At 43.7% G+C, this 22818-nt stretch overlaps 1 protein-coding gene across 1 annotated transcript; it reads left to right on the forward strand.

Annotated features, from left to right (window-relative positions):
* The first annotated feature begins 6 nt into the window (after window positions 1–6).
* On the forward strand, window positions 7–22608 carry ints2 (integrator complex subunit 2). Its single transcript, XM_029627701.2, has 25 exons — window positions 7–367; window positions 934–1332; window positions 1903–2041; window positions 2263–2365; window positions 2547–2660; window positions 6215–6345; window positions 6548–6718; window positions 6833–7053; window positions 7280–7405; window positions 9086–9157; window positions 9875–9989; window positions 10429–10497; window positions 10744–10878; window positions 11157–11336; window positions 13507–13618; window positions 14285–14389; window positions 14879–15043; window positions 17673–17874; window positions 18698–18823; window positions 19133–19340; window positions 19700–19981; window positions 20456–20563; window positions 20748–20853; window positions 21130–21306; window positions 22140–22608. The coding sequence occupies exons 2-25, from the start codon at window positions 1040–1042 to the stop codon at window positions 22316–22318; spliced, it is 3639 nt and encodes a 1212-aa protein (XP_029483561.1). The 5' UTR covers window positions 7–367; window positions 934–1039; the 3' UTR covers window positions 22319–22608.
* Window positions 22609–22818: the final 210 nt, after the last annotated feature.

A 22818-nucleotide genomic window follows, 5' to 3' on the forward strand; every position in this document is an offset into this window, starting at 1 on the left:
GCCCCAATGCATGCTAGTAATGCTAGTGCTAGCTACTCCCAGGCACTCTGCTAGCTAGCCGTGTTGGCTGAACATTTTGCCCACATCTGCCCATATAGCCTTTAATGTTGAAGTAGTCACTTATGTACATTAATTTATTGTGATCATATTGTAAATATTTATTTATCTGAACATAGGTTGAATTACTTTATACAGACAGATTCGTAAGAATGAGACTGTCAAGAGTTCGCGAGCTAGCTACGTTAGCTTACTGTTAGGAGCAGAAATACGGATACAGCGAATGCATACGAGTGGCTGTTGTGCTACGTGAGTGAGAGGTTTCACGTCCTAAAGGCTACATTCCTTCGTTGACACATCCCTAGAGAAGGTAATGTTACATTTATACCGGTTGACACGTGTTTTATTATCGATTAATGATAACATGTAACGTTATATTTAAAGAACTCCACCTTCAGACATACTAGGCTAGCTTATCTAGCTGTTGCTGACTGAGCTAACTAGCAAGATAGCTAGCTAGCTACTAGTTATGTTACCATTAGCCTATTATTGTCATTTCTTTAGATCTAGAAACTAGTTTAACTAACTAGGTAAGCTCCCTGCTCTTAAAATCATCAGGAAGTGTTTCATGATCATGTTGTAACCTTAGCTAGCTAAGAATTCAGCACAAAGCGAGTTTAGCTTAGCTAGTAGGCTTGTTATTATTCACAGCCTGTTCCTGAATAAGTCACCAGCTTTCTGGCTAACTTGCTGATAAACTAAGGGTGTAAAATTATTTCTGTTCACATGACTGCATGGAAAACACTATCATTGAAGCTTCAAATCCAAAGCAACATAAACTTCTGAAGCAAGTCAATTGAATGCCAAGCTACAAATAGTTCCACTTTTAAGCTGGAGCATCAGGACAGCATCAACTAGAAACCTCCCTCTGTCCAGTCTCTCAGGTGTGGACCCAGTACCAGACTACCAGCAGAGAGGTGTGGACCCAAGTCCCAGACTACCAGCAGAGAGGTGTGGACCCAGTCCCAGACTACCAGCAGAGATGTCAGAAAGTGCAGGGCTGCAGTTTGTCAGCCCATATGCCTTTGAGGCCATGCAGAAGGTGGATGTGGTGCGTCTGGCTGCCCTGAGTGACCCAGAGCTGAGGCTGCTGCTGCCCTGCCTGGTTCGGATGGCTCTGTGTGCCCCAGCCGACCAGAGCCAGTCCTGGGCCCAGGACAAGAAGCTCATCCTGCGCCTGCTCTCCGGGGTGGAGGCTGTCAACTCCATTGTAGCCCTCCTGTCTGTCGATTTCCATGCTTTGGAGCAGGATGCCAGGAAGGAGCAGCAACTCAGGTATGACCCTTGAATGATCTCGGAGACAGAGACACTAGTTAACTGTATTATTACACTCAAGGACACTCAACTCAAGTAAACAACTTATACAGGTCGAGTAGATGTGTTTGGATAGTAATATGACTAACCTCATATTTAGCCTTTTGTAAATAAACTTGGAAAATCAAAATCTTTTTTTTTTATTTTTAATCTCCCTTTTGTTTAGCAGAGTAAAGAGTTTGTTTAGCATGTTGTGTGGATGGTAGGGTCAGAACCAGTATCGCAATATTTTTTCCATTGCAAAAAATTGAAAACATGAAGTAGACTCTTTTGTCCTTTACAAATCTGCTGTATGTAAAATATTGTGTGCTATACCTTGGAAAATAAATACATGTGACTGGATGACAACATAATGATTTGTTGTCAACATTAGGGCTGTTTTCCTAAAGAAGATAAATCCGCTTTGTGTTTTCTTTCCTTGCCACGATACCAACAAGTATCGCAATATTAGCATTGCGATACTGGTGTTGTCCCAGCCTTAGTGGATCGGAGATACTGATTGTTCTGGTGTGGTGGTGTCCCCTCTGACAGGCACAAGGCGGGTGGCTCTAATGGAGAGAGCATCCTGGTGTCTCAGCTGCAGCATGGCCTCACCCTGGAGTTTGAACACAGTGACCCTCTCAGGAGACTCAGGCTGGCACTCAGTGAACTACTGGCCATCATGAACAAGGTAACAGACATCTCACTGCTTCCCACGGGGTTAGTTTAACATGTGTATGGCGCTTTTACAGGCCCTCAAAGCACTTTACCAGGCAAGGGGGAAGCTCACCACCTCCACCACCAATGGGTAGCACCCAACTGAATCACGTGGCCCTGCCTTTAGCAAGCGTCCAGTTTATCATACTCAATTTTGTATTTGTGTGTTGTTAATTTGACTGTTTTGTCTTACAGGTGGCTGATTCCAATGGGGAATGGTTCCTGAAGTCCTCTGAGCTATTTGAGAGCCCTGTTTACCTGGAAGAAGTTGCAGATGTTCTCTGTATACTTCAAGCAGGTACTTGCGTCAATAGAAAATACCTCATTATGTGGAAATTACAGTTTTCTAAAACATATTTGAGAATCAGCAATTTCTCTGATTTTGATTTGGAAGCTTTTCTCAGATCAAATAACTGGTTTTGCACGGAGCCCCCAAGTTTGATGTCTGCAACCCCCCCCCCTCCTCCTCTTGTCCTCAGAGTTGCCCTCTCTGCTGCCCATCATAGACGTGGCAGAGGCTTTGCTGCATGTGAGAAACGGTGACTGGTTTCTGTGCCTGCTGGTTGCCAACGTCCCTGACAGCTTTAATGAAGGTAGGGTGAACGATGCAAAATAATGTCTATGAAAATTAACAATAAATATATATTCTACGTTTGGACTATTACAGTATGTTGCACAAATTGTTTAGCTTTACCATGCCTGTACTACTAATTATAAGACCGCATTAGTTGATTAGCTGGTTTTATTGAGCCTGCGGCCCACGTTTGGCAAGCTGATCCTAGTCTATAGGTGGAGTATATTTAATCTAATAGAATAATCAGTGTCTGTATAGATCCCATTGTAATTCTAGGGAGATAATTATTGACATTGGCTGCCTATTCCACATTTCTTCACCCAGTTAGGTATTTCCCCTTGTAATTGGACAATGTTTCAGCCCCAGAGGTAGGACTAGATTCATGTGTACTCCTTATAATATAGATGAGTATGATTGTCTTGCTACTGGCCCAGAGTGTGTGTGTTCTCTGCTTTGAGAGACACATTATGAAGATCTAGCTCTGCTAGCAGCCTCTGGTGCCTTCTTATCAACCAGGGGGTCAGGCCTGAGTCAATAGCCTATTTGCATTAGCGAGACCAGCGAGAAGGAAGCAGTCAGTCGGCAGACATCACATAGCGCTGAACATTAGTGAATCCTCATGGCTTGCTATTGGAATTGGCCTCTTTCAGATAAATGGGCGGGAAATGGGCCCTGTCTTGAGGCATCAAGTGTGAGGCATAACTTTGCCCAGCATATTTACTTCTTCAGGTTCTTCTGGTTTTCCTAGATTTGTGTGTATTAGATATATGTTGTGAAGTTGTTAGATATTGTTGGAGCTAGAAACACAAGCATTTCGCTACACCTGCTAAACACGTGTATGTGACCAATACAATTTGATTTGAACATGAAGCGGTAACTAACTTGGTCTTCTTGAGTCTTTTATGGCATATGCAATTCTTCGTAAGTAGGCAAGATGGAAGATAAAATAGTTTCAGTTAGTCCTGAGCGATTAACTGAAGTCGTTATTTTTTGGGCTTATAAAACAACTAATTGACCGACGTTGGTTCAATTACTTGAATAACATTTACGTATACTTTCTTGTGAGCTCAACGCGCCGTTTCTCAAAAGAAATCAAATCATTCATGAGAGAAATAACTATGTGGGACACTTGGAAGATGTCGTCTTCATTAGGCAAATATAAAACTTAGTTCAGCGCAGAAACCTGGTAATTGACTACAATGAGCATAATCCATTGCGCATGTTCATTACTGCCATGGACAGAGGCAGATATAGACCGCATGAGAGAGGAATGACACAACACCACGAATAAATAGTTAGTTTGTGACGTAGCTCTACCAGATTGATCATTAAAGTAGTTGGTAATAAGCAGTCTTGAAAGTATGCCTTATCTACTTTGAAGAACTAGTACAATTATTTTGTCAGCCAACTAGCGACTACTAGCCTAGCTAAATAGTATGACTCATTCAATAGGGGGCACAGAGATAAAGGTCCCCAAAGCGCACACATTCCTGAAACGCGCCGCTTTTCAGTTTGCTTCAGCTAGCGACTAACGAGCTGCAACAAAACACTCAAATTGGACCATTTTATCTCCATCTCTTCATTCAAAGACTCATTCATGGACACTCTTACTGACAGTTGTGGCTGCTTCACGTGATGTATTGTTGTCTCTACCTTCTTGCCATTTGTGCTGTTGTCTGTGCCTAATAATGTTTGTACCATGTTTTGTGTTGCTACCATGCTGTTTTCATGTGTTGTCTAAGGTCTCTTTGTGTAGTAGTGTGGTGTCTCTTGTCGTGATGTGTGTTTTGTCCTATATATCTATACACACACTCACACTCTGTCGGAGCTAGAAACACAAGCATTTCGCTACACCCGCAATAACATCTGCTAAACAAGTGTATGTGACCAATACAATTTGAACATGAAGCGGTAACTAACTTGGTCTTCTTGAGTCTTTTATGGCATATGCAATTCTTTGTAAGTTGGCAAGATGGAAGATAAAATAGTTTGTTAGCTAATGACAGCCTACAATGACGGCCTACCAAAAGGCAAAATCCCAGCAGGAGGCCGTCATTGTAAATAAGAATTTGTTCTTAACTGACTTGCCTAGTTAAATGTATTAATTAAAAGATGGTTGCCTGGCAGTGGGAGCTGGTGGGAGGAGCTATAGGAGGATGGGTTCATTGTAATGGCTAGAATGGAATCAATGGAACTGTATCAAACATATGGAAACAACATGTTTGACTCGGTTCCAATTATTCCAGTCCAGCAATTACAATGAGCCTGTCCTCCTATAGCTCCTCCCACCAGCCTCCACTGTTGTCTGGCTCTCTGGCTGCTACTGCCTGAGTACAACTGAACACGCAGATTGGCAAGTGTTTTTCTGTTCGTCATTAGAAAAACAAGATTTCAGTCTTTGTGTGTTTCCTGACTGATTCCGTGTTTGGTTCATGTTTGTCCCCCATGGGACACTGTAGTCACGGAAGCCTATGTCACTTCCTCAAAATCCCCAGAATGAATATAAGATGACAAATGTAGATGTTTTTGCCAAGGATGTTTTAGTTGCGCAATTGTTCATCTTAGGTGTTTGGTGCAGTATTTCTCAAGTAAAAGAATGTTCAACGTGTTGTAGTCAATATTGACACTAGAATAACTGTTTCTGACTCCTATCGATGCCACGTAGGTCATTAAAAGGGATTTGTTGCTTTTTAAGGATAGAAAAATAATAGTCATCAAATAAGTAATATACACAACTGAAATGTTTGATTTAAAGTCGGTAATGTGAATATGTTATGGTTAATAAGTGATAAGCCATAATGGGCATCAACTACCATAATGGGGCTCTAATTGTTTTATTCTGCCTTACAGCATTCCACTCACTCTGTCAGCAAGAAAGGCAGGTGATGGCTGAGGGAAGCTCTAAAATAATGTTAAATATTTTTTATTGAAATCGAAAACCGTTATTATTTTTTAAACAATCGAGCCAAAACTGAACCGACCTCAAACAGCACTAATCATGCACTAGTTTTAGTGCATGTCACAGTCTAAGTTGGCCATAAACATTTTAGTCTTTTAAACTGTCAGCTACAGTGAATAACCGGTCAAAAAGAGAAGCCCTGTTAAAGTGCATGTGCTTTTGAGAGCTATTAGATCTTATTTACAAATAAATGAGTAATGATTCCATGCCTCATTGGATTTCTGTAAGCAGTCTATCTACTATGGCATAATGCACTGCTACAGACATTGAAGGTGAAGCAAACAGACAGAAAATGCTCTGGCGGGACAAAGAACAATTGTTACAGATCCTTGAGAGAAGGTTAAAAACATGGACCAATGGCTTGTTTTCATGCATCTTTCATATCCTCTGTTATTATTAATAACAACAAATGATTTGAATAACCCAAACATGAAAATATATTATCAAAATCAAATTTCATCAGTCAAATCCCATTATTCCATAACTTTTTTATTTGTACGGATTTCATACAGATGTATTTGTAAAATAGTGTTTTGATAAGAAAATGTAACACATCCTCTGAAAAAAAAACCATTCTCCGCATAGCATGTAACTGATATCTGTGGTGTGTTCAGTGTGCAGGGGCCTGATAAAGAACGGGGAGCGTCAGGATGAGGAGAGCATGGGAGGGAGACGCAGGACCGAGGCCCTGAGACAGCTGTGTCAGATGAACCCCTCCCAGGCACTCAACATCAGAGCCATGGTGGTGAGTCCATCTCTCTTATGCCTTTTTCACACTGTCGTACATGAACCATTTGTCCTTTCCAGCAACTAGGGTGAATTTGTAACCGGGCCAGCACAGTACAACTCGGCTCTTAAACCGTAGAGCTGTGCAAATGCCACTGCTGTTTGCTGCCCTGATGGAAACTGTCCTGCTGTCCTGTCCACTGCGTGTTTGTCCTCCCCAGGTGGAGGAGTGTCACCTGCCAGGTCTGGGTGTGGCCCTGACCCTGGACTATAAGCCTGACACGGCCGATGATGCAGTCAGCCCTCTGGTGTCCTACGTCAGTGGGCTGCTGCTGGGCACCAATGGGAAAGTACGCACCTGGTTCAGCATGTTCATACGCAACGGACAACAGGTGAACACTGCCTACAATGAGATTTGAACTATACAAATGTACATTCTGCTCCTCAAACACACACACAGGTCTCACCGATACCTTCTACTCTCTTCCAAAACTCCCCTCCCTCAGAGGAAGCGTGAGAGCAGTTCTGTGCTGTGGCAGATGCGTAGGCAGCTATTGTTGGAGCTGGTGGCCATCTTGCCCCGGTCGCGCAGCACCCACGAGCCCAACGACAGTGTGGAGGACGCAGAGAGCAGCTCCGGGTACTCTGGTCTCCGGGAGGAGCACGTGGTGAAGGCCTCCGCCCTGCTCCGACTCTACTGTGCCCTCATGGGCATCGCAGGACTCAGGTAGGTGACACGGAGGAGGAGGAGAGGGAGGGGAGATCAGTTGGGATAGCACTGATGGTCTCTGATAGTTCCACTGTTTGAAATGTTCATGAATTATTTTCATGATGGGGGAGTTATTTAAAATTTTTAAAGGATGTAATTAACCTTTGGAAGATTTCTGTGTCTTTGTAATTGTGTGTGTTTGTGACATGTTGAAGTAGTGTGTGTGTCTTTCCCCCGTTGACAGGCCCACTGATGAGGAGGCAGAGCAGCTCCTCCAGCTCATGACCAGTCGACCCCCGGCCACTCCAGCTGGGGTTCGATTTGTCTCTCTGTCCTTCTGTAAACTACTGGCCTTCCCCACACTCGTCAGGTATGACCACAAGCAACATCTTTATATGAATTTGACATGTAAAAACACACGTCAAGAAAGAATGACACTGACGCGTTCATCACATTAAATGGTTGGGTGGAGAGGCCAGGGCTTGACATTCACTTTTTTAGCCACTTGTCCTTTGGACAAGAAGGACAGATATAAAAAATATATAAAAAAAAAAAAGTTATACTTTTCAAAATGTTAAATGGTCTGTAACACAATTTTAAAATGCATGGCTATCTTTTTTTTAACCATCGAGAATCAGACAGAAATGAAGGCTACACTCTGCCTATTGGCTTCTTTGTATATTCAAGCCAGTCTCAAAATACAACACTCCTCTTTAAAGGCTCTCCTGGAGGATAGTTGGTCAACCTTGTTAGCCTATAAAATATTACAACATTAGGCTACAATTACAACCAAATACTTTTTCATCTCTTTATAAAATAATTCCCTCTATGGATCCCAAATTAATACAACCACTGCACGTAATTGTATTTTCTTTTAGCAATGAGGCTGATGCAACCGATCAGACTGTTTAACTTCAAATGTATTTCTTCATACTATAAGCTGAACAATGTGCACATGGCTGTAGGGTATGTGCGAATGTTCCAAAACTTGCAATTAGCGGGAAAACACCGTTCTCAAAAGTGCATGGCACGTGCAAGTGGTTTCATGTGACCGAGATGAAAATATCCATTACAAATGGAGATTGAGGGGAGCTCTAAAGATATATCAACTAGCATGGGTTACTAATATGGCTGAAATTGTCTTTGGCTGCTGGACAATAAAATAATGTTGATTTTGAAAACCAATAGAACATGAGAAAAATGCTAGTTTCTAAAATATTTCCTCAACATTTCTGAGGTTGTATTTTGGCTAGGCTACTTTAAAACAAGGTAAGACATGCTTCATAAAATGACATAAAACGTCTAGATTTTAAACAATTACGTTTATGGTTAAATCGTTTTAAAATGCTCACCGCCTCCACTCAGATTCAAGGTGGGTGATGTGCGTTGCTCAACAGGCACGACCCTTAACTCTTCAGTCTTGTGACCACTTGATCTGAAGTAACGTGCCTGCTTTGTTGACCGAATCAGGCCTTTAGGTGTTAATGTTAATTATCCTCCGTTATATTTGTCAAACATGACTGGCGTTCAGCCTACATTTATATAATTAAAAGTAATTCAAGTTTGGCTACATTTTCTGGAGCATCTCTCATGTTAACATCGGTTTGGACATGAGAGGCTGTAGCTAATATGCACATAGGCATTTTTATTTATGTACCATTAAAAGTTGATTTTAATATTATTCCAATGTTGGCCTTTGATCCAATTCTGATCGGAGTAATTGTTTGATATTGTGATTTAACAACTTAAATCTATTTATTCTTGTCTGACTTTTTAAAACTTGTCCTGGACAAGCGATAATGTCGAGCCCTGCTAGTATAAAAATCACACAAACGAACACAGTACAAAATATTCACAGCTCTGATCTAATGTGTCAATGTGACAGTGAAAGGCTAACAGTAGTCTTTGTATCTACTACCAAGCAGATGGCAGAAAGATTCTCGCTAGGTTAACAGAGCCAGATTAAACAGGTGGCTTCTCTGCAGCGTTATACTGAGTGGTATCTGTGGCTACGTCTACAGTGTTGTGTGATATTGTGTCTCTCCTGCAGCACCCCGGAGCAGGAGCAGCTGATGGTGATGTGGCTCAGCTGGATGATCAAAGAAGAGGAGTACTTTGAGAGGTGAGGATGGTGGCCTGGTCCTTATGTGATGATAGACATTATCAGACCTGGGTTCAAACGGTATGTGTTTTCTTTCATATACTTTAGTTTTCCTTGATTGAGCATCAATCGGTGCAATCATTTCACACGATATGGGCATTTCATTAGCAAACCTCCAAAATGGTCATGATGACATGAGTCATATGTGTCTCTCGACATTCAGTAATTGTCTTCCAGTTAAACAGGCTCAGAATTTAACAATGTCTGACAAAAAAGTGCCCTGAGTGTTCTTTTTCATGCCCCCAGTTCCAGTCACAGTTCCCTGTTTTTCTCTGGTAGGAGAAAGGCTGAGGCCAGACAGAGCTCGTCTCAAAACAAACAGTGCAGGGATGCGAGGCAGGGTGGGTGGTGATGGATGAGGGGGGGGAGTTGGGCTGGAAGGGGGAACAAACCCGGGAGGCCCCGACAGGCTTTTAAAAATGTAATAAGCCCTTCATTGAACCATGAGTTATCACTGCAGCAGCCCAACTCCCCCTCTGGGATGGTAAATGAGTGTTGCCCGGCGCCGTGGAGGGGACACTAGGCCAGAGGAGGGGGGTGTCTAATATAGCTGGGCATAATCATTTTATTAAAGCGCTGTCCTCTAAGATGCATTGTAAGCCGTCGGTTTAAATCTCTCTCTCTCCTGACCCCCTTTTTTTCTCTCTCTCCCTCTCTCACACACTCTTGTGTGTACAGTGCTGCAGGGGTCGCCGCTTCCTTCGGAGAGATGCTATTACTGGTTGCCATGTATTTCCATAGCAACCAACTCAGCGCCATCATCGAGCTGGTCTGCTCCACTTTGGGGATGAAGGTAAGGTGGAGGGATCGATAGTCCAGTCAGAAGGAGAGTGGCTAACTGTTGTACTTCCTCCACTTCAGCTATGCAGAGAGCCTACAAACAGAGGGCTGCCTGCCAATACACTGACTGTTGTGTTCAGTTATTTTTGCTGTCACTTCATTTCTCAGAGAAAGAGGGTGCAATGTAATTTGGTTGTATTGAATTTTATTCTCACCCTAGGCTGTCGGCACTGAATCCATTCTGCTTTTGTCATGTAGAATTTCTGTTATCCAATATGAATAGAGTGGAATTATTAACTGCCAGGTTCATTCATTGCCCTCAGGATGTTTTCACTAGGTACTGGCTGCAATAAAAGCAACTCCCTTGGTTGATACCAGTCTAACTGATCCTTCTGTAAATGATACCAGTCTAAACTGATCTCTTGGTAAATGCTACCCTTTCTTCCCTGCAGATTGCAATTAAGCCCAGCTCTCTGAGCAAAATGAAGACCATCTTTACCCAGGAGATTTTCACTGAGCAGGTACTTCAGCCACATATACCATTTGTCCACAGTTAGCCTAATCTTTTTAGATAGCATATTTCTTTATGATTTACATGTTGTTTATTTGCTATACAGTGCCATATTATTTCAACATTTCAGTAATTATAATGATTAACCTATTTCAACTTTTCAACTTGTTTCATTATTCATGTTTTTGTATTTGAACTGATTTGATCCATCCGTAGTTTCTCCAGGTGTATTGAAACTGTATTGATTTTTGTCGAGGTGGTCACTGCCCACGCTGTGAGGGTGGCGGTTACCAACAACCTGAGTGCCAACATCACAGGCTTCCTGCCCATCCACTGTATCTACCAGCTGCTCCGCAGCAGAGCCTTCACCAAGCACAAGGTCTCCATCAAGGTAGGCCGTTCTCCAGTCTGTGGTTCTGTTATTGGCCTCGTGCTTTTTCTGTTCATTCATGGCTCCATCGACTGGTTACTTCCAATGAATGAGGGTTGTGGCTTTGGTGAGCAGCATGGTGTATTCCACTTGCTATAAAAGCAGATATGAGAAAGAGCACTTACACCTGATAAATAGTTTAACTGTTTACTAGTACTAGCCTTTTTGGTACAATAGTCTATACAACAAATACATATTAATATACACATTAATACTGTTGAATTCCATGTCTCCAATAGGACTGGATCTACAGGCAGCTGTGTGAGACATCCACCCCGCTCCACACCCAGCTGCTGCCCCTCATCGATGTGTACATCAACTCCATCCTGACCCCAGCTTCCAAGGCCAACCCTGAGGCCACCAACCAGCCAATCACTGAGCAGGAGATCCTCACCGTCTACCAAGGCTCCACTGCAGGGGTGAATGAGTTTTTAAACACGCATGTAACACACACACACAGGGGGTAAGGTTTTCTAAAGACTGGGGTGGGTTTTCCTCTTACTTTTTACCTAGCCTTTGCTCCTTCCATATTTATTTTGATGCTGACAAACTCCCCAGTCCCTGCCAGTGACAAGAATACCCATAACATGATGCTGCCACCACAATACTTGAACATACATAGGGTTTTCACCCAAACCAGTAGTTTTTAATTTAGGCCAAAAAGTTAATTCCTTTGTCGTGCAGTATTACTTAACGGCCTTGTTGCCAACAGAATAGATTTGGAGTGGATTTTTTTTTTTACTACAATAATGTGGAGTGAATGCATTGTTGTTGATCCTCTTCATTTTCAAGTATTGTGGTGGCAGCATCATGTTATGGGTATGCTCGTCACTAGCAGGGACTGGGGAGTTTGTCAGCATCAAAATAAATATGAAAGTAGCAAAGCCCAGGTAAAAAGTAAGAGGAAAACCCACGGCCCTTTCCTGTAAACCTAACCTAGTTCGATAAAGGTTAAGTAAACATTTTGAAAATCATCTTGGGATAGTTTTATTTTTCAGCGGGACAATTACATTTCCTTGGTAAAGACATTGGTAAAGACACAAGAATGGCTTGCCAAGAGGTGCTGAATGGTCCAGTCGCAGTCCTTACGTAAATCTTGAAAATCAGAGGCAATGTTTGAATGTTGCTTTCCATCAATGATTCCCAACCAAATGTACTGAGCTTGAGCAATTTCTACAAAAACAATAGATTTGTTGCCCTCCGAGTAGTGCAAGGTTGCTAGAATCTTATTTAATATGATCTACAGCTGTAATAGTCCCTGTCGGTATTCGATAGAACGTGACCTTTTGTTGTCTGCTTGTTTTAGTCAATTACAAAACTACATTTAAGAAAAGTACATGTCTAAAAAGGACTTTTCCTGACCATTCTCACTACTTAGAAAAATGTAATATTGTAGGCCTGCGTGAGTACTAGCTAGCTACTGACCGGAACAGCTAGCCAATACCAACCACACAAACAAACGGACTATATAGCGACAAGTAGTGAGTGGAGTTACACAGACTATACTGAACAAATTAAAAGTCTTACCTGTGATTAAATGTTTTCCACACACATAGCTGTAGCCTACTTGAACACTGCGTCCCCACATTTCCCACTCCCACACCGAATAGCCTGAAGCCACAGGGATCTTCTTGCAGGCTCCATTTCCCTACGTGGGAGCATTTCGAACTGTAGGTTGGGACTTTTAACCTGGTTACGTGTACATTGAAGAATACAGCAGCTTTTCGGCGTGTTTTGTTATTTCTGTATAATTGATGACGAAGTTGGCTCTTATTTTACAATGATGGTCACTAGGAAAGAGTGTTTGGGGAAAAAAAACAATCTATGGGCGTGGTCAAGGGAATTTCTGATTATTATGTGAATATCGAGAATGGCTGCCATAGGTGCTTCCACTAAGTGTTAACCCAGGGGTCTTTTATTTTATTCATTCGGAAAATGTTCTATAAAATAAATGTCACTTTGAAAATGTGGAGTAGGTTGTGTAGATCGGTTGGAGAAAAAAATAGAATTGAATCCATTTTTAGATAGAATTTTAAGGCAGTTAAATGTGGAGACAGTGCAAGGGGTCAAAACCCCTTCCATCAATGGCTAATTAAAACATGTCAGACAGATCAAACTAGCTTTTAACAGTCCAAATATATAAATGTAAAATATAGATTGCTCAAACAGGTTGTACATGCTTTGGAGATAAGTAGTTGGTCCGTTTCAATTAATCTGACCATTCGTTATGTTTAGAGGCCATTGGGAGTAAATTGCCTTTAATATCATTATAGTCTCCCTGGTCTATTGGGCTGTCTGCAGCCACTGACATGATATTTAACGATGTCATACATCAGCAACGCCGTATTCATGTCCTGCCATCCACTTTGTTCTTTTATTCCGCCTTGGTTGCCTGAGAAGGTCAGAGAGAGGGCCATTTGTCGCTAGTAGCCCATTGGCCCTGCAGTGTAGAACACTCTGTGGCGACCTGCCCCTGACCTCGTCTCTGTCTCTCCCTGCTCTCTCTTCCCTCTCTTTCTCTCCTCCTCTATCTCACTCTCTATCTGTCTCCCCCCGATCTCTCTCTTTCTCCATCTCTCTCTCTGGCAGGGAGAGGGTGGTCGAGCGGTGCGTTCCAGATACAGCATCACCACACAGCTCCTTATCCTCTACTATATTCTGTCCTATGAGGAGGCTCTCCTGTCCAACACTAAACAACTGGGTATGTATCCTACACGATCTCCTCCTGGGTATGTACCATGGGGATCCCCTGATAAATACAAGTACCATAGTGTATGTTACTCCTGAACTTCATTCATTCAGCCACCCTTGGCTTCTCTCCTAGCCACCCTGTTGCTGCTTTTTCTTCTCCACTCAGGCACTTTCATTTTCTTCTCCATTGAAGAAGCTATGCTGTGTTTTGAATGGACAGAGAGAGAGAGTGTCAGGGAACCAAGAGAAAAGGCAGGCTTTGTCCTCTGTTGTTAAGCTACTAGGAAACTGTGTGTTGCTATGGGGGATTCCTTTCTCCCCTCCTGGCTTGGCTGACTTGGCTTTCTTTCAAGCTTCCATTTATTCTCAATAACCAGCCAAGTATAATGTCCAGGGGAGGTGTTACCTACTGGACTGAATGACTTGGCAGAGTCAGTATTTCTTGGATGGTAAGGTCTTCCCTCCCTTCATTAGTCCTCATTTACGCCTGTGTTAGTTTATACATATGCTCCCCTCTTAATTGTTGTGCTGCTGCACCCTTCAGGCAGGAATAATGATGCCCATCAGCATTGTTATTGAAGCCATTTCAGTGAAGAATCACCCCACTCTGGTAGTACTCACACAGGGTGTTTTTAAATAGACAGCAGGGCCATATCAACCTCTCCTCTCTCCTCAGCTCTGATGCAGAGGAAGCCCAAGTCGTACTCTGCCATACTCATGGACCAGATCCCCATCAAATACCTCATCACCCAGGCCCAGGGCCTGCAACAGGAGTTGGGGGGTAAGTACATCTAATGTACAGGGTATCCCTAAGTACTTATTACAGTAAGTAGGGGTTGGATTGTCTTTTGAATTGACATTGTTTTAATCGGTCATATTTAAAGCCCCATCAACATATATTCTATGTATATGCAAAGTGTACCCAGATAATTTAGGGAGTCAAAAGTGTATCATTTGTAACTTAAAATGTAATTTATTATATTTTTTACCAGTTAATGTTATGAAAGCAACTAGTTAGCCTACTGATTAACCTACTACACTTTCTCTTTTGGTGCTCCAGCAAGTTTAGTTAGGCACCTATTTGCCTGGTAGCCAGTGTTTAGTGTAGGCTACCATTAACCTAATGCAAGCCATTCTTACCTGCTCATTTGTAACACTGTGTGTATAACTTATTTCAGTGTATTAGCCTTCTTTAGGGTCAGCGTTCTTTTCCTTTGCTTGTTTTAGAGTCATGTCTTTTGACTCCTCTCCTTTCCTCCCCCCTCCCCAGGCCTCCACTCGGCCTTGCTGCGGCTGCTGGCCACTAACTACCCCCACCTGTGTATGGTTGAGGACTGGGTGTGTGAGGAGGAGGTGACAGGAACCCTGCCTCTGCTCCGGAGGATGCTGCTCACCTCTAACACCTGCAGATACTCCCAGACACAACTCCACGATGGTGAGACTGGGGAGGCTGAGGGAGTGGGGTGGGGAGGGGAGGTTGAGGGAGTGGGGAGGTTGAGGGAGTGGGGAGGTTGAGGGAGTGGGGAGGTTGAGGGAGTGGGGAGGTTGAGGGAGTGGGGAGGTTGAGGGAGTGGGGAGGTTGAGGGGAATGGGGGTTAGGGTGGAGAGAACAGTTTTGGGAATGGTGAGTTTACATCAGATTTTATGGGGCTAGTTGTTGAAGAAGACCTATAAGAGGCCAATAAAGAGTAATGTGCAGTGTTGGGCTTTGGGAAGGTAGTTGGGACTCAACAGAGAAGAGTAGTTCTAGACTCTGTAATAGTGAGTGGGATAAACAAAGGGTCATGTGATGAAAAGTGTGTTGTTATCCTGCAGTAAGGGCTTCAGTGTCAGATTATCATGCTGCTATTGGCCTCTAATAGAGAGATGGAGCCCCCTGGTAGATCATCATGGCTGCATCCCAAATGGCACCTTTTTCCCTAAATATGCACTACTTTTGTAGGGCATAGGGTGCAATTTGAGACGCAAATACTTTCACTGTCAGGGAATCAGACCTACTACTGCTGCAAGGCACTTCTAATCTCATCTGTAAAACTACATCTGATTAGGAGGGAAATAATCTATCTACACGCAAATTTAATCCAATATTCTCCCCATCAAAAACAAAATAAATTTTCTTTATAAGAAAATCTTTAAATTTGAATCGTAACCTGGAGCTTGTTTCTTGGTTATGTAAGTAATTTCACTAGTGTGCCATGGAGAAAAGTAGTCGTTTTTAGAAAGGAAGAGAAAGAGGAGGCCCAGAGGCGACCGTCTCCTGGATTACAGTGGACACAAAGAGGGAAGGAGAGGAGGGATCCTATACTGCAGCAAAACAGAGGCTTGGTGGTGTTCAGTAGAGCCTGGGATGCAAGCAGTGCTTTTATGTCATAGTGATATTAACAGCCTCTGTTGTTGGGGAGGTTGACCTTTTAAGTGAATCAGCTGCAGAACAGAGCAGAAGAGAGAGTTCAGACTAGAGAGATGTGTATACTCTCCCTCGCTCTTTCTCTTTCTTTTTTTCCTTTCTACCCATGCCATCTGCTCCCTCCATCCACATTGATGTGAAATAAGTGGACAGGTGAAAGCAAGCCTCACGATTGACGTCTGCTATATCACCTTCAGGCTGTCCTGTGGTTTCAGATCAGTGGAGTGGAAGGAAAGGAGACTAGATTGTATCAAGCCAATCTATTAACACTCTGGGCCAGTTTCCCAAACCCAGAGTCATTTTAGGCCTGGACTACAAATCTCCATTGAAAGTGCTTTTTAGTCCAGGACTAGGTTTGATCTGTGTCTGGGAAACCAACCCTAAATAAACTGTATTAACAGGGCAGTCTAGGATTTGTACATTTTTTGGACTTCTATATTAAATATAAGAGGTTTAATTTCTCCAGCCCCATCCCTCAGCTGTAGGGCTACATGATATGGGCAAAACATCTAATCAGAATTGTATTTATTTATTTTGCACTAAATATTGCGATTTTGACTTCTAATATTTAAAAAACACTTGGATGAACGGTTGAAATCATATATAATAATTATTCTAATTATATGGTTGGAATACAGTGTTTGGCATGACAATGAATGAAAAAGAGAAGTAAGGCGTAGTGACTGGGCTGGAACCTAAATATTGGTCATTCTTTCCCAGGGGACCCTAGTTAGATTTGAATAGCTGTTACATTCAGACAACGATTTTAGAATATGCTTCGCCATTCCTCTCTGATTCAGAACATGTTGTAGCACAAACATTTTGATGTACACCACCACTGTATTAGAGCTACAGTTTGTTAGCCAGATTTGCCCTATCTCAGTCAGTGCATTTAGCTTGATAGTTAGTGTTAGCAATTAGCATTAGCAGCTAACGGCCCCAAAAATTGGGCACATGCAGCTTGCTAAGTCTAACTAACTAGCATTTGCTGATGGCAAGATACACAAACTTTTTTTCTCAATATTTTTTTTTTTATGCGCGTTGTGTTAAGAAGCAGTGCGGCTTGGTTGGGTTGTGTATCGGAGGATGCATGACTTTCAACCTTTGTCTCTCCCGAGCCCGTACGGGAGTTGTAGCGAGGAGACAAGATAGTAGCTACTAAACAATTGGATACCACGGAATTGGGGAGAAAACGGGGTAAAAATAAATAAATACACAAACTAATAGTAAAATACATTTTAAAAAATGATTTATTTTTAAGAAGCAAAGTATGCAGCATCGTTCTTGTTTGGATTCTGTTGAGAGTGAATCTACAGAGAGGAGAACTGCTGCCTGCTTGAGTGAGTGACAGGGGGCGGGACTTGGTTTGTGTGGAAAAGCATCCTAGAGGGAGAAAATACAATCGGAGTAAACTATGAAAACCGATGTTACAGGCAGCTGATTGGTGTTTCAAAATATTGCCAAAAATATGGATCTCTTGCGATATGGATATGCAATTTTTATGTACGTTTGATAAATTGTTCAGCCATACTCAGCAGTTTACCAAAACAAGTTCCGTGGGTGTCCCCGTCTTTTTTGTTTTTTCCAATCCAGGATCGGCCCTTTTAAGACTCTACTCTCTCACTAAAAGCTTTTTCTTCTCCTCCCTCTCTCCCAGCCTTCCAGAAGGTTCCCTCCAGTGGTCCCAGACTTATGAGGATGCTGGACCACCTGACCCTGCTGTCAGCTGGAGACCTGATCCCCTACGCCGAGGCTCTGACGGGTAGCATGGGGCTGCTACTGGGCCCCAGTGTCCCCCGACGCATCCCCCAGACCCTCAACAAACTCTGGATGGTCCTCAACACTGTCATGCCCCGCAGGTCAGCAATATTATAGAGAGGAAGGGCTTGTTTGCTGGATGTCGCGACCAGAGATGGAGTTCATGTTCAATTCCATTTCTGTGTCTTCACTGGTGGTGATAAAGGGGGTGGACCCTCAGTGCCCCAGTGTTTCCAGGGGCTCTGAGCTACAGCCATCAGGAGCAGGCAGGCGGACCAATCAATCCCCGCATGCACGGATAGCTGCTCTGTAACGAGGACACGACAGCTCAGGGCAGGAAAAGGGGAGGGGACTCTCCAGGGTTTGGGGCATAATAGATAGTTTTTCCCCCCCTCCTCATCCCCTCTTCAACCGTCTGTGGTGGTATTGAATGGTGCTGTGCAGAGGGAGGCCTGTGGGGAGGAAGGAGTGATGAAGCTGGAAGGGAGCGCTGGTGTTGGAGTGTCGACCTCTCACGGGAACCATTTGATTAATGTCATACAGTCTGCAGGAGGGAACACAGACAACAGTGTTAAGAGAACTGGTGGTAGCTGCTTCTCTGTCTGAAAGGAAAGCTTGTCCTTGCTTGAATGCACCATTAGAGTTTTCAATGGGAAACTGAAAGGTGTTAGCAATTGAATAGATTTGATCATCACAAAATAGATCTGCTGCAACAGGCTACTGTATAGCTAGTAGTAACATAATCCCTATAAAGAAACCTTATGACTGTGTTTAGAAGTCCACAGCGTAGCAAAACGTTCTGCAACAGAAAATGAAAATGTGTTGGACAAGTTCAGGTAATATATCACTGGGGCACTTTTGTCTGAAAACATTTTCTCCCCACTGACCATGGCCCTGCTCTCTTTCCTCCATGTTTTCCTCCAGGCTGTGGGTGATGACGGTGAATGCCCTGCAGCCCTCAGTGAAGATGCTGAGGCAGCAGAGGTATATTCAGAATGACCTGATGGTTGACCCCCTCATCGTGCTGCGCTGTGACCAAAGGGTCTACAGGTAGGCTACAGCACATGGTTATCTTTACTGTTGCACCTTTTTCTTTGTGTACGGTCTGAAACGAGTTTCAAGGGTCAGGAAAACCGATTGCCAACTGTCTATAGCTGGAATGGGCAGAGAGACGCACACAAGTGTACTGTGGGAGACATTTTGATCAAATTTGGGCTGGAGAAGGGCTCAATATATTTGAATCCCAATGTATTGTTTTGCAATTGTAGACTTGGAATTTGTAAAATGTATTTCCTGTTTAAACACAATGAAGCCTACATCATTATGTGAGTAAATAACATCTTTGTGTCGCTTCCTCAGGTGTCCCCCTCTGATGGACATTGTTCTCCACATGCTGAATGGCTACCTCCTGGCCTCCAAGGCCTACCTCAACTCCCACCTGAAGGAAACAGCGGACTTTGACCGGCAGAGCCAGACCATCTCTAACCTGGGCCTGGGACAGGCTGGACAGCCAGACACCCCAGAGGTCACCAGAGAGGAGCTGAAGAACGCACTGCTGGCCGCTCAGGTAACACAGTGGGAGAGACACCCTCTCATACATACTCTTTCACACAGCTCTACTATACTTGTGAGGACTTTTTGGGGACCAACAATGGATTCTCATTCAAAATCCTATTTTCCTTAAACCTAAATCTAATCTTAACTCTAAAAATAGCCTTTTTGCAAGTGAGGACCGGCAAAATGTCCTCACTTATCAGAATTTTAGTGTTCTTACTGTTACTTACTCTTACTGTTCTTCTGGTACCTACAAGTATAGTAAAACGTGTCCACTCACACAGACACACAGAGTGTATAGTACATCAGTCATTTCAGTTGTAGGTAGAATCTCACATTACGTCTCTGTCTTGTTCTTCTCTCTGACTCCAGGACAGTGCTGCAGTCCAGATCCTGCTGGAGGTGTGTCTGCCCACCTCAGAGGTGCAGACTGGGCCCCTAGGGGCTGGGGGTGACGCTGAGAGCTTGCTCCAGAGCATGAGGGCTGCGCCCGGGCCCATCAAACAGGAAGAGGGGGCCAGGAGAGCGGAAGGGGAAGGCGAGCCGGATGGGGGGTTACTCAGTGACCTGAGGGAGGTGCAGTGTCTCATCTGCTGTCTGTTGCACCAGATGTTCATCGCTGACCCCAACATCGCCAAACTGGTGCACTTCCAGGTAAACACTGTTCTACTACGTACAAGTGATGTTTTTTTCGAAATTCCAAACGGACCCCCTTCAAGGTCTGAAAGTGTCTTTACAGATATGATCCCGTCATAACAAACAGCATAACAAAATGGCGTCTACAGGCTGGGATTATGAATGTGTCCTCCCGTGTGCCACAGAAGAGCTGTTGTCAGTGTGTGAGTCGTGAGAGGGGAAGGAATGTCCTGCAGCCTGAATGACTACAGCAGTCCCAGTAGTAGGAAGCTGCCATATGTTTCACTTCATCAACACAATCCTGCCCCTCTGTCGCAGTAATCCTGCCTGCTTGGATCCGTGCTGCGCACACAAGCTGCCGCTGCGGCTACCCTGTGTGTTTACATCGCAAGACAGAAGCTCAGTCAAAGCTACTACTTACCCTCTGCTTTTCACTCCTCTTTTTACTTTCATTCTATTCTGTCTCCTTTCTTCTCTCACCTTCTGTCTCAGGGTTACCCTCAAGCTCTGCTACCCTTGACCGTAGCTGGCATCCCCTCCATCCATATCTGCCTGGACTTCATCCCAGAGCTGCTGGCCCAGCCCCAGCTGGAGAAACAGGTGAGCCCCCCTGTGTCCTCGTCTGGCATCCAAGCCCACAAAGCTGAGCAAGATTAGCCCTGTGCCTTTGTCAGTGTTTTACATCAATTTGTTTCCAGGCCTGTTTAAGCAACATTTCTACTGAAACCTGTCTCTCTGGACAGAAAGTACTGGCAATAACTATGGTTCTTGTCTCCCTCTACAGATCTTTGCCATCCAGCTGCTGTCCCACCTGTGTACCCAGTACGCCCTGCCAAAGTCCCTCAGCGTGGCCCGCCTGGCCGTCAGTGTCATGGCCACGCTGCTCACAGGTCAGCTCTCTCGCTTTATTCATCTATCACTCCACCTCCCCCATCTCTACCCACCTCCCTCATTGTTGGCCCTCTTTTTCCTCCCCTTACTGCATCATGTCCTACATCATGTCTCTGTAATCTGGTATGTTAGTGCCATCTCCTGGTGGGTCTCTGTTAGGGCAGCATAGTCATCACTCATAACAGCCTTTTCCCCTGTTAGGTCTAGGTACAGCTTGTTCTAGCCTCCTTGCTGTTCATGATGTTCATATGTTTCTCTCTATTGCTCTCCCTCAGTGCTGACCCGTGCCAAGCGTTTCTCCTTCTTCATGCCTACCCTGCCGTGCCTGGTGGCGTTCTGCCAGGCCTTCCCTCCACTCTACGATGACGTGGCGACCCTGCTGGTGCAGGTGGGACAGGTCTGTGCCTCTGACGTGTCCACGAAGACCAGGGACATCGACCCGCTCATCACCAGTAAGTGTGTGTGTGTTGAAAGGGAACACTGCCTCTACCTCGCTCTCCAACCAAGGGGCATGAATTGAGGAGGAAACTGAAGAGGAAGGTATTGGAGGGCAGTGGAAGTTGATAAAAACCAATGTGTCTCGGCCCTTAGCCATCAGCCTTTATCACGGTTAGTGTAATGAAATGTTCTTTATGATTTGGAATATAATAGAGAACTCAAAAAGAAAGGAGGACCAGGGCACTCTTCATATTAATTGATTAAAATGCCTTTATTAGTATGGCATGTTCAATAGAAACAAAGTTTGTAAAAACTGTTACTCCCTGACGAAGGCCATGCAGCCGAAACGCGTCAGTTTTAAAAACTTTGTTTCTATTGAACATGCCATACTAATAAAGGCATTTTAATCAATTAATATGAAGAGTGCCTTGATCCTCCTTTCTTTTTGATGACCAATTTACCCCTTTTACCAAAGAGCACCTTCTGTCTACCAAAATGTACTATTGTGTCCCTTAGTAGCGCTTCCCTTCCTCCTCTTTCTACATAATAGAGAACTCATTCTAGGTGCAATGCTCCCATAGTCTTTTTTTCAGTAGTGTTGGATCTAATTTTATAGGAAAAGACCATGAACACGTGTACAGATTTACTCATTAGTGTAACTGCATTGGAGATGTGGTCGATTCCACAAATTTCAGTCCGTTCAGGCACCACTGTATGTCCAATTCAACTGCCAGGAATTGAATCGAAGTTGACCTGAACACTGAACAAGAGATGAGCATTTATAAAGGTGCATCAATAGCAGTATAGTCTAACATCCCTCTTCTCTCTCCCTCCCTCCCTCCCTCAGGGCTGCAGTACCTGAAAGTGAAGCCTCAGGAGGTGGTTCCAGGAGGGGACAAGTCCAAGCTGAGCCTTCCCCAGAGGGCAGCAGAGGAGCTGGGTGGTGCTGACCCGGATGTCCAGCTCTGCTACCGGATAGAAGCCACCTTCATGGACATCATCAGCACCAGCCAACACGGACTATAGACAGAGACTTGCAGGTGGAGAGAGCACTGGGGCTGGTGCAGGGTTGTACGTTTAGATATGAGTGTTATTTTCAATGTGTATGTTGTAGTGTGCGATGTCTGTATTTTGTAGGTAATGAAAGATACAATATGCTGTAGGTCTGTTTTCTTGACCATTGTAAAAATATTTTTCTAAGCTGACTTCTTTCTCAGCAAAAAAAAAAAGTTTTTTTGAAATGATCAGGTAACCTTGAATTATGTAGTGTTTTTGTATTGTACATCTTGTTTGTATTAAAAAAAACTTAAAACTGAGACTCGTCGGTATCACATTGCCACAAGCAGCAGGATCAACCGCATATATTGCAAATGAGCGCGATGCAAGACTACACACTTACAGTATCTGCGCAGTTGCGCTCCACTCTGCAGCAATGTTGGCTGCTGTTAGAAACACTATGTGAATGCTTCCATACTAGGTTACTGCTTGGTTAATGGAAAACGCCACCAACTAACCTGGTATTGGTG

This window comes from Oncorhynchus nerka, linkage group LG22 (genome assembly GCF_034236695.1).
Source record: "Oncorhynchus nerka isolate Pitt River linkage group LG22, Oner_Uvic_2.0, whole genome shotgun sequence".
Lineage (NCBI taxonomy): Eukaryota > Metazoa > Chordata > Actinopteri > Salmoniformes > Salmonidae > Oncorhynchus > Oncorhynchus nerka.